The sequence below is a fragment of the Lacerta agilis genome, chromosome 13 (genome assembly GCF_009819535.1).
Source record: "Lacerta agilis isolate rLacAgi1 chromosome 13, rLacAgi1.pri, whole genome shotgun sequence".
NCBI classification, from domain to species: Eukaryota; Metazoa; Chordata; class Lepidosauria; order Squamata; family Lacertidae; genus Lacerta; species Lacerta agilis.
Genome location: NC_046324.1, coordinates 27,939,908 through 27,951,798, shown reverse-complemented (window position 1 = coordinate 27,951,798; position 11,891 = coordinate 27,939,908). Strand labels below are relative to the sequence as shown.

Here is an 11,891-nt window from a genome sequence, read left to right as displayed (position 1 = left end):
CAACAAGTACCATGCGAAAAACCACTCAACACAACCAAAAGTGTTCATTATCAAAGTTTAATTGACAAGACTGATTGATCTTACAGAATAGAACAAGGAGAATATTTGCCGGACAAAGTTACACTTAAAAATATTTCAGCAGTGTACGTCTAAGACTTAATGTTCACCCAGCCTCATTCATGCCTTCCTGTTCCCATAACTGGCCCTGGAAATGATAAACTGTTGCTCTGCAGGGGACCTGGGATGAGGGTGAATCAGGCAGGGCTATTTGGGATAGACATACTGCCTGCCTAGCTTCTGCCCATGCAAGGAACCGGCTAAGATTCAGAGGGCAGGCACATGATGGTGCAAGAGAAATCCACCCCAGCACAGGGCAACTCTTCACACAGGAAGGAAAACTGGGGGAGATGGAAGATTTCCTGATACTGAACACCAAGATCCCAGCCCCTGAAATGCATCCATACCAGTGTTAAACAGGTCTGTGTGTACATGTGCATGCCAACCACACTCCAGCTGGCTGCTTTCACTGCTTGGGCCCTTCTTGAGTGCTCCATTTGCTTGTGAAGCTCCCTACAAGGGGTGAGCATGATGTGGGCAGGTCATTCTTGTCTGTTGGAAGGACTGGGAGACTAGGAGGGAGGAGGGCAAGTGGTGAAAGCCTGTCCTGTAAGACCAAACAGCTAGCATGTGTCTGTGCTGGGAGAAGGGCATACTGGGGTGCCCTATGGCTGCAAGTCTGAAGGAGGAGAGTTCTCCAAATATGGCACCTTGTGTGGGAGAAATGCATTGCACAACAGAACCTAGATTTTTGGCCCTGGTTAAGAAAATGGAAAGAAAATCAACAACTCAGCAAGAGCAAGATTAGCACTGGAAAAACCATCCCCATTTCCTAATCACCAAATGCAGAGTAATTTCCTAATCACCAGCATTACATGGGATGTTCCTCCAGATGTTTTGAACTACATCTCCCATGATGGCTAGGGCTGATTGATGCTGTAGTCCAAAACATCTGGAGTATACCTGGTTGTGGAAAGCAGGAAACATGAGGATATGTTTTTTTTTTTAAAGAAAGAACTGAAAATCTGCCTCAAAAAGGATGGAGATCACGGGAGTGGTGAAAGGAGATATGCTCCCAAGGTGGTTTTTTCATTTAAAAAACCCACAGGGGAACACCCACCCACTTCTTTGTGTCTACTGAAGCCTTCCCTAAAAAGCAGTCCAAAGCAGCACCTGTAATCTAAAGTCAAGTCCTTCGATATTTCCTTCCACTAAGAAGAGACACCTCATTTTCCAATCAGAGACACTTTAAGAAGGTACACACACAAGCAAATGTTTTCCAACAGGCTCATTAAATGATCTGAATATAACCTGCATGTAAACATGGCACCAGGGAGGCTTTTAAGCAGCGATGCTTCAGGCTGCAGAAAGAGACACTCCCTCACAGAAAGGGATTGCAGTTTGGAAGCAAGCAGAGGCAAAGAATGATATCTCAGGCAGCAGGACAGGACAGAGCAGACAACGGAGGGGAAAAAACAAAAAACACTAGCAGCATTAGGAAGCCAGTTCTACTGAGGCCATCCAGTTCAGCCTTCTGCATCAATGTGGCTGCCCCTCTCTTGCACAGAAACCCAATTAATATTGGCATGCTGGAGGAAATTCAAGACCCCCTCTCCTAAGCACATGGGGCACAACGAGTTGTCAGATTAGATACTCTTCCACAAACTGGCGCTTTCTAGCGGTTTTGGACTGCAACTTCCAGCACCTACAAGGGTCAGCCACACTGCTATCAAAATGTGTTCAGTTGAATAGTCATAAAATCATAGAACTGTATAGAGATGGAATGCACCTCAAGGGTCACCTAGTTCAACCCCCTGCAAGGCAGGAATCACAGAGGGGTACAGATACACACATGGACTGAAAAAGACACAGCTGCACCTTCAGACCAGGATGTTGTGAATACACAGCAAGCTTGAAAAAGCTGCTTGTTCGTAGTCAGTACCTGAAGCAAGAGCTGCCTCCAGGACCAAAGGTGGAATCTTTTATAAAGGCTCAAGTGGGGCTGGAGCTGCATTCCAAATGCCCAAAGATCAGAATAAGAACTCAAGCCAAGCTGAAGCTCCAACCCTCTCACTAGGGAATCTTGCCCAATAACCCCAAGGGTTGGCTCCAATGTTAGCTGTACTCAGAGGAGGCCTGTTGAAAATAATGGACATGTGGTCTTTTGATTTCAATGGGTTTGCTCTGAGTTACAGCTGATGTTGGATACAGCACCCTAGGTGTGTTGGGGGAGGTGGAAGGAGAGAGAAGAGGAGCCTGAAAGGTTAAGAGAAAGGCACTCTGCTTATCCTCAGAGGCAACTGCTTATATTTTCTTTACTTCCCAATTTCCAATGCTTTTGTCTTGGCACTAAACACAGGTTGTGGGACTGAGTTCAACGAGGCCATGGCTCAAACAAAGCCACAATGCAGATGTTACAAGTTCAGATGGATCTTCAGGCTTGGGCTGAGCAAATTCCCTGGGCTCAGAGGCATTAGTCACATGATGCAGATAAATTTTAGAAAAATGGTTGAGCCTTGAGAAAGACTGGAGACTAACAATTTGTAGCTTGCTTCTAGAGAGAGAAAAAGACAACTGATGCTTGAACCTAGAAAACATTTACCTATTCCATGCAGATGTTTCCCCACATCCCCAATTATGCAGACATGCCCTTCACATATAAAGACTGGAAGGCAACTCAAAGCATCAGCACATCATCTTATAAAAGGATAGACCATGTCAACCACGTTATCTGCACTTACGGCCCGTTACAAATTGTGCCTTTAGCTGCACAAATAGGAAGTATTTGGACATTTGCAAGTACATAGTCGCTTTTAAACTGCATGTTCCTGGGAAAGATTTGAGCCATTTTGATGTTAATTTTTGAGAGAAACCAGCCTAGTGCAACCTTCAGCTGCCTTTGTACACAAGGAAGCAGGCAACCCACTGTCAGGACTCCTATGCCATTTACTTGTATTGTTGCTCTGCCTTCTAGAGAGAAGCCATACTCCTTGAGAAGATGGGTTGAAGCACTTGTGGGAAGGAGCTGGAGCGAACAGCCAAACAGTTTGGTATCGTCAGACTCCCTTCCACTTGTCACAATTACCTACTACCTTCAATATATCATTAAGAGGAACCAGGCTGGTGGATCAGGACCAAGGGGGCCCATCAAGTCCAGCCTCATGTTCTTACGGAGGCCAGTCAGATACACCAAAGGGAAACCCACAACCAGGAATTGAGAGCAACAACACTCCCCTCACTCACAATTCCCAGAAACTGATATTCACAGGCATACTGCTCCAACTTTGGAGAGAGAACATAGCCATTGAAACCCTGAAAGTGCTCTGGTGTCCCTCCTGTTCTCCTAAAGCAGGACCTCTCTAGAAAGCAGACCAAAAGAGAAATACCAAAATAAGAGTGGCCTCTCCTGCCCCTGCCCCAACTGAGCACCACTCCGTATAGTCTCCCTTATGGGGGGGGGGAGGGATTCCTGCTCCTAAACAGCTGCCAACAATAAAGAGGTAAGGCACACACCTTCTTACAGCTTCCCACTCGTCCCCTAAAGCACAAACAACCTCAATACTAGTTGTAATTATTTGTGTGGATGCATCCGGTAAGGTCACTTTCATGGAAATGGAACAGACAGGGATACATGTTTGCAAAAGGCAGGTGACATTGACACCAGATCTCTAATGTTTAGTAATGCTCACATCAAGTAGTCTTGTAATCCAGGAGGCACAGACTTAGGCACGGGGTGTTTTCAGGTGCAGCTAAAGCCCAGACTGAGGCTGGCTCACCCTCCATGCACAACAAAGGATGCTCACAATGGGCACCATGGGGATCAAAGAAAACCAGAGGCAAACGACCCTTGAATTGAACTACAGCACTAAGGAGAAGTATACCATGATAGACAGGTAGTTAAAAGACAGCCTTCCTTCAAAGGAGCCTGGGATGAGGAAATCAGAAGGGAGAAGAGCTGTAAGTGGTACAGCGTCTGCCTTGCATGCAGAAGGTTCCAAGTTCAATCCCCAATGGCATCTCCAATTAAGCCTGGAAAAAGACTCTTGCCTCAAACCCTGGACAGCCACAGCTAGTGTAAATACTGAACTATATAGACCAACTGTCTGATTTGGTGCATGGAGGACAAGCCCATTGGGTCTGGCCAAAGGTTGCCCATCTAGTACAATCCTGTTCTCAAAGCAGCTGACCAAATTCCTGTGCAAAGCCTCCAAGCAGGAACATGAGCGCAGCGGCACTCTGCCCACCTGCAATTCCTAGCAACTGGTAAGACAGTGTCTTATGTTCCCAATGCTAAAATTGCAGCCAACCTTATTCTATAAGTATTTAAGGTTACTAGTTGCCAGTAGGAGTTATGAGTTACTAGTAGAGATGTGTAAAATAATTGGGTACCCTAACACATATACTCGGGGGGGGGGGTGGAAATACTCTGCATTTGAGGAAAGACTGAAAAAAACGTTATGCAATATTTTCCTACTAGGATGATGAATAAAAACTTTTGAAAGCAGCACTTGAAGGATTAGAGTCAATTGACTGCTGCAATACTTCTTAGATTCATGAATGAAATGCAGGATAGTTAATAGTAACAGCTTTGGGTTTAGGCTTAGTAAGAAAGAATTGCATAAGTTTCAGTTTTTCCAAATGCCTATTTTTTCTCCAGGAAAACATGCCCTGACCCAACCATGGCATTAACATTTGAAGTTTTATATATCTCTATTCACACCTGGTGATGTTTAGGAGCAGGGGAATCAATCATCAAAACCAGACTGGTCACTTCCACAAAATTGGATGGCACAGAAGTCAAAATTACTTCAAGGGTTCTTGAAATGTGCCCTAACCAGGCACAAAAGATTTATACAATAGCTCAGCAGAAAGTAAGATGGCCAACTCAACTGAACGCGGGAGGTCTCTGGATGCAATTTGCCTTGAGTTGTTCTTCAAAAACATGAAACCCAGGGAACTTATACTGAATGAGCTAGGCTGGAATGACAGCCACTCTGGCTCAGTTCCTACCAGGATCAATGCAAATCATGATGTTAAGCCACACTCCAAGTTCACCTAGGCAAAGACTCAAGGAAAACCTGCTTGGAAGATAGGGTACAAGGACATCTGGGCCACGGAACAGGGTGATGGCCAGCTACTCGCCCAGCTGAAAACATGGTATAAAGAGCACCAAACAGAAAAAACCTGTATTCTAAAGCAAATTTGTATCTTCCTCAGTCACCACAGGCCACACAGTGGACCAGAGTTCTGGTATAATGAACAAAAAGCAAGTGACCACCACTTTGTTCAATTTTAACCACCATTTTATGGGAAAGTTGCTAAAACATTGGTCAATGCCACTAACCTCATATTAAAGGGTGTGAAGAATGTGCTCTCTTGCTGTAGTTAACAGCTGCAAACCCAGCATCTCTAGAATGTGCAGGAGAGCACATATGTTCACACAGACCAACTGTGCCTCTTCTTTGAACACAGGAAGGGACCTCCCTTCTGAGCACATCAAGGCAGCTGTGTGACTGTACACACATTCAGAGGCCCCACTGATGCCTGGGTGATACTGGATGCGGTCTGGATGCAGAGCAAATGTTATACGTAAAACAAGAGATAACAAACCCACAAGCTAGCTGCAAAGTAATTCTCGGTAACAACAGGGATAGCCAAGAAATGCTTCTTAAGGCAGTCTAGATCCCCCTAATAATGGCAGCAGAAAGGGAGAAAGAGAGAATGGCGGAACACAGAACAGAGTAAGCAACAGTCCAGCATGGCTGCAAGCCTCCTGCGTTATTAAGCTTCCTTCCTCTCAGTAACAGGCATGAAAAACTCCACTAAAGAATCATTGCCAGCATCTGAAAAAGGAGTCAAGCATCTTTGGGTTAAGAGTGAGAGTTGTCCCATTTTGCTACCAGAAAAGCTACCAGGAAACTTAAGGACAAGGAAGATATGGCTTCTGAAACCCCAAGTTTGCATACCATTTAAAAGTTTTCTTTTAGTATTAAAAAGGAGAGAGAAACCTACTTCTCAAGCTCCCAGTCACAAGCGCATACCTCAAACAAACCATAATGCTTGTTAATGAAGAGTTACGAAAATAGCTGTCTCTTGTCCAAATCATGTAGAAAATCCTCAGCGGTGTGTCAGCGTTTTTCTCCTTGCAGAAACAGAAAACCAGAAGGGCTACTACACCTGGCACAGTTAAAGTGTATTACACACAGTGGTTTGTGAATTAAGATTTATTGATTTCCATCATATTTGCTTTTTGTTTTTAAATATGGTTGAAGCTGGGCTGCCGAACAAAGGCTGCTGCTGCACTTTTTAAGTTAAAAATAAACTAATGGCGAGAGATCCCCACCTCTGGCGTCCTCCCAGGCCTCTTTGAGATCGTATCGATAAGAAGTTCCAGGACGACCCATGTCCAGGCCTCTCCTAGCAGTGTCCTTAGGTTCATGTCAGTCTCCAGTGCCAGAGGTGAGCGTGCCTTCAAAAATACTGCCACTTCCCCAGCACTGTGTCCTTGATGGCATCGACGTATTGAGTAGGCACCCAATAGACCCAGTAGTAAGAGGCTTCAGTAGGACCCAGCTGGAAGGCCTGGAAGATGTGGGAAAAGAAGAACAGGAGGCTCAGGATTAAGGTCTCTCAAAAGATGGCCACCTCATTCAACACTGGGACCAAGCCAAATTCAGCAGTTTCCTGAGGTGGAGCAGCTCTCTCTCTCAAAACACTGAAGAATATAAGAAAAGCCTGCTGGATCAGGCCAATGGCCCACCTAGTTCAGCATTCTGTTCTTCCAGTGGCGAAGCAGATGCCTCTTTTGGGAAACACACAAGCAGGATTTGAGCACAAGAGCACCCTCTCCTGTGGTTTTCACCAACTGGTATCAGACACTTTCTGTTTATACATATTAGGGTGTTCAAAGTATTTCACGTACATTATCCCCAAACCCTTACAACAACCAAGCAATGCAGACCATCACTAACAGCAGCATCTCCATATTACAAAGTAGTTGAGGCAGAGAATATTGGCTTGCCTCCAGCAAGGTGAATACTTCTTTGTTCACACGCAGAGACATTATGCATTTTGCCAACTGGGCTCAGACTTTTGAATATAAAAGCCAAATCACGGTTTGGTGCTTCAGGAATGAGCTCTGTGCTCACACACTGCACCTCCCCCCCTCAGGTGTTCTGCTTCAATTATTTACTCCTGCACTTGTGCAAACCAGTCAGCTGCTGCATCCAAACTGTACTACAACTCCCATCATGATCATCCTTCTTGACCGCTGGCCATGCTAGCTGATGGGAGTTGTAGCTCAGCAACATCCGGAGGGTCACAAACACACCCCTTGGTCCTCACTCAACACCCGCTTCAGTTCTATTTGTGAGAGGAGGAAAGGAGACGCATAAACTCTCCTTTCAAGTGGCAAATAAACCAAAGAGTTAATACGATTGTTATGCAAGCAGAGGCCCTGTGCCCCTGTGTGTTTCTGTCCACTGAAGGGAGAAGTACTTCCTCCATAGAAAATAGAAGAGAGGCATACAGTTCACAGGAGTTCACTGAATGCTGAGTCTTCTTGCAGGGTAAAAAGCAGGGAATATGATCCTCTCTATGGAGAGTGTTGCGTGAAAAGTACAGAAGGAAGAAAGGCTTCTCTCTGATTTAGCCCTTATGCTGACTGATTTTGCTCATAGGAATGTAGTCTTCTCCTGAAACCCTGGGCTTAACATCTGTAAAAGTTCAGGTGCGGTATTTGCAGGGGACAGTTCCTTACCATCATGTGATAATCCTCATGTCCTTCGATAGGTTCACTCACCACATTCTTGATAGACCCCATGGGCAACTTTTCTGTTCTTTCTGCATTGAAATAAAGCATGTCAACTTGGGCAGGATGACATTTCACACCATTCCTCCACTCTTCCTTCCAGAGCTTCTCCATCTCATCAGAATGTATGAAAAAGGAAAAGCTTTCTCAAAACTTCACCAGCCCCAATACCTGATCCCAACAACCTCTCCTCTTCCAAAGACCTTCCCTCCACCCCAAATGCTCTTTGTATCACTCAACTCACTGGAAGGATTTAAATAATAAAATAATAATAATGGCTTTATAAACCCCATATGCAGCTTGATCCTTAAAGTTCTTGTTGTTTCCCTAGTTCACCCCCTAAACCATTCCTGTGGCAAGAAATCAGATAGAATTAAAGAAACAAAACAAAAGCATGGTCTATCTACAAGACCACCCAGCGACAAAATGAGAATGCATTTCAATCTCTTATTTCCTCCCTATTTTAAGCTGGTCCAAGGCCAGCATAATAGAGTGTCATATTTCACATCTTTCCTAGTCAACAGATGTGCCTTTTTTTGCAAAAGGAGAAGATCCCCCGAGAGGATGTTGAGACACACAGATGGCCTCTCTCTTTCTCCAATGGTAGGGCCATTTGCCAGGCAGAGATGTAAACTACCAGTGCCTGACCCTCCCCAGGTGGGCTGCTGCAAGAACAGGTGATGGTTGAAGTGCTCCTACTGCTAAGGAGTTGGATTGGGGAAATCCAAACCCCATATAATGAAATTGGCCATTACTGCATTAGAATATTATTCAGTCATATCAGTAACCATTAAGAAGTCATAATACAGAGATCACCACAGTTGTGACTGAGCCCAGATCAAGCACTTTGTGCCCATTAATTTCATCTGGTGAAAATTAAGCATGAGCTTAGCTACTATTGAAACCAAATCGGACATACAACAGCTTAGTATGAGCTACACTGTGCCTGTTATTCTGTGTGAGGGTCAAAAACATCTAAACTAGTAAGCCCCAACTTTCAATGGAAACCAGAGTGTAGCAAAAGTATGCTGCTCCTCAACTAGCCTTGTTAAATGAAACTCAGAAATACCCATAATTTCCCACAGACTCTTTAGCCCTTTCAACTCCACGCATCATGCCTGCTCAATCCAGTTTTGCATCTAAAGAAAGCCTGGGGCTGCAAACGAGCAGGAAGTGCAGCTTACAGAGCCACTAAAATACTGCCCAGAGTTCAACCAGCCAGCCAGATCAACAAAACCTCTTTCTAAGGACCCTCTGTACTGCAAGTGCTGCTTTTAATGGTCCCCCACTCTGCCCAGCCCCTGTGCAATGTCCTGATATTTATGAGACAGTGGTACATAAAGTGCCACTGGCGTGAGTGTGTGCAGAATGCCAGCTCTCTCAATGTTTTAGCACTTTCAGACCCTCCCTCCTGGATGGTTCTTGGGACACAAGCAGCTCAACTCCCTACCACAAAAAGACTCCTGCACAACAGACACAAGGGGCACAGGCAGAGCATTAAACACTGAGTGCCACAAAAGCCCTCATATTAGGTAGCTCAAACCCTTCAAGCAGGCAAAGTATTGATTGGCCAAAGATGTACAGCCAAATACACTCCAGGGTATCTAAATCACCAATGCTTTTTCCGCTCTTCAACCTTCACATGAACTGTAGCATGTTTCTACTTGTTGCTCCTAAACCATCACCTGAACAGGATGACTCTACAGGCTCAGAAATCTTGCAAGGGGTCAACTGTGAAACACTAAACATGCCATTAGTACTCCCCCAGAGTTAAGTCTTCAGGTCCCCTCAAAGTATATAATTTTGAGCACCTACCTTTAGTGCCAATCCAGAGCTGATCTTGTTCGAGTTTAAAGGTGAGCCGCACTTTCCCACCCGACTTGTTGTACATGCCCGATAAAGGAACAGTTGGCAGGCGCTCCTAAGAAGTTGAGAACAGAGGTCTTCTGTGAACAACAAGAAGCTTCTGCCAGCTTTACAGCACAAAGTTTAAAAAGCCACCCTCCTGTACAGGACACAAGTGCAGGAGAGAAGGAAGAGCCCCAGAAACTGCCACTGGCTCCTATAGACCTCGACAATGATACAGCCTACTCACACACCTGGGCACCCTTGACAGAAGGCATCACATCTTCAGGTTTTCCTTTATCTAACACTTTCCTGTGTTGCTGTAACAAAGCAGAAATAAAAAATAAACATGACAAAAGGCTAGAAGATTTTCCCATCTACCTACTTGCCAACACATTGAGATTTTTAAGAATTTCAAAAAGATACACAGGCAACTAGTAACCTCTTATCTTAGCCACACAACCCAAATGCAATCAAGAAAATGCATAGTATGTATTCTGTCTATCAGTAGTTATAAATTCACACACCTCCCTAAAATTCAAGAGTTTACACAACTTTGGTGAAAGCTATCACATTGGTAACTTTCCAGTAGCACCTTAGAGACCAACTAAGTTTGTTCTTGGTGTGAGCTTTCGTGTGCATGCACACTTCTTCAGATACCTGATATACTTCTTCAGATATCTGAAGAAGTGTGCATGCACACGAAAGCGCATACCAAGAACAAACTTAGTTGGTCTCTAAGGTGCTACTGGAAAGAATTTTTTATTTTGTTTTGACTATGGCAGACCAACACGGCTACCCACCTGTAATTAGTAACTTTGCAAAGGAAAGCATGAAAAGGTCTCACAGAGATTCCCACCTCAAAACTGGCCAGTCGATAGCAGAATTAGCTATCGGCCAAAGGTGACAAAGGCCAAATTCAACAGGACTACCTAAAGGGCAGTACCATTTGGCTACAAAACATTATTTATTGCTAAATTACAGTCACTACACTGTCCATTCCACTAAAGTTAAATAGAGTTCAAATGGCTCTTCAACCTTGGACTTGCAGATAGTTTTTAGGCAACTTGCTCTCTCTGTTATTGGAATAGTGATCTAACCAGAAGGCTGTTGCAGGAATTATCAAGATAAGGAGCTTCAAGTTAACCTGTCACTGAAGCACATGGACCTCAAGGTCCTTCCTTTGAACAGGTCTATGGTCAAAAGGGGTACTCCCATTTTACCTGGGAGATCCATGTACACCTTCAGTCCAAATAAGCCACATAGGCTGGCAGTTGTAACCAACCTTTTGTCTGCAAAGGGGCTCCTTTTTGGTCTCTTCTGATTTCACTTCCTGCTGAGCAGCATCTTTCGGTGTGTTAACTGCCAAGACATCATTGATAGTTGAGCCAACCACCATTATTTTTGCTCCATTGATCACTTTGATTTCCCGTAAAGTTTTATCCTCTGGTAGAAGTCCTTTGAACATGACCTTCTGCATTGCAGGTGGAAGGCCTAGCAAAGAAGGAATCAACAGGGAAGACTTTTTAACGCAGGAATTTCTTCCAGATATGATGGGAAGGTCACGTGGTAGAATTACCTCTCCATAAAACACAGACAGCCTCACCTGTAAGTGAGTGGATTTTCTGCTTCAGGTCAGCCCCTGTGTTATCAGTGGGAACTTCAAGTCATACTTATTTTTGTTCCAGATAACTTTAGCTCAACCAGCTCTTTCCCAATCTCAGAATCGCCGCCATTGCTGACAGAAGCCTGTGGTCAGGTGGATCACTTTGAGGATCATCAGTCTCCAAAGGTTTCTCAGCAGAAAGAGGATCGCTGCCATCCCTGCAGCCTAGAGGCGGATTCTCAGCTTCTGCATCCATGCTGGTGTCATCCGAATCTGCAAAGAAAGGAAACAAATGAGAACTGCCCTGTTGAGAGAGGTGGGATCTGTATACAGTACATACACTCCCTTATGCACTGTTTTGGGGCAACACAACCACTCAAAACAAAAACCAAAACCCCCACCACTCCAGATTAAGACTTCAGTCAGGGCTGAATTATGTCAATGGCAGGTACAGAGTCAGCTCAAAACACTCCCAACAGGAACTATTTTCTCTTTGTTTAATAGCACTTATCCCAGTACTGGAGTGTCTCCTCCACTTGTACCCGCTTGGTGAGCAGAACACTACTTTCCTCA

The 11,891-nt window shown here is 44.6% G+C and overlaps 1 protein-coding gene across 1 annotated transcript; it reads right to left on the bottom strand.

Annotated features, from left to right (window-relative positions):
* Nucleotides 1-6,265: 6,265 nt before the first annotated feature.
* On the bottom strand, nucleotides 6,266-11,591 carry UBFD1 (ubiquitin family domain containing 1). Its single transcript, XM_033166450.1, is given in 9 exon segments — nucleotides 6,266-6,639; nucleotides 7,817-7,899; nucleotides 9,683-9,788; nucleotides 9,967-10,032; nucleotides 10,998-11,206; nucleotides 11,319-11,366; nucleotides 11,369-11,410; nucleotides 11,413-11,466; nucleotides 11,469-11,591. Coding segments are annotated over 9 exon segments (825 nt in total). The 5' UTR covers nucleotides 11,575-11,591; the 3' UTR covers nucleotides 6,266-6,528.
* Between the last annotated feature and the right edge of the window lie 300 nt (nucleotides 11,592-11,891).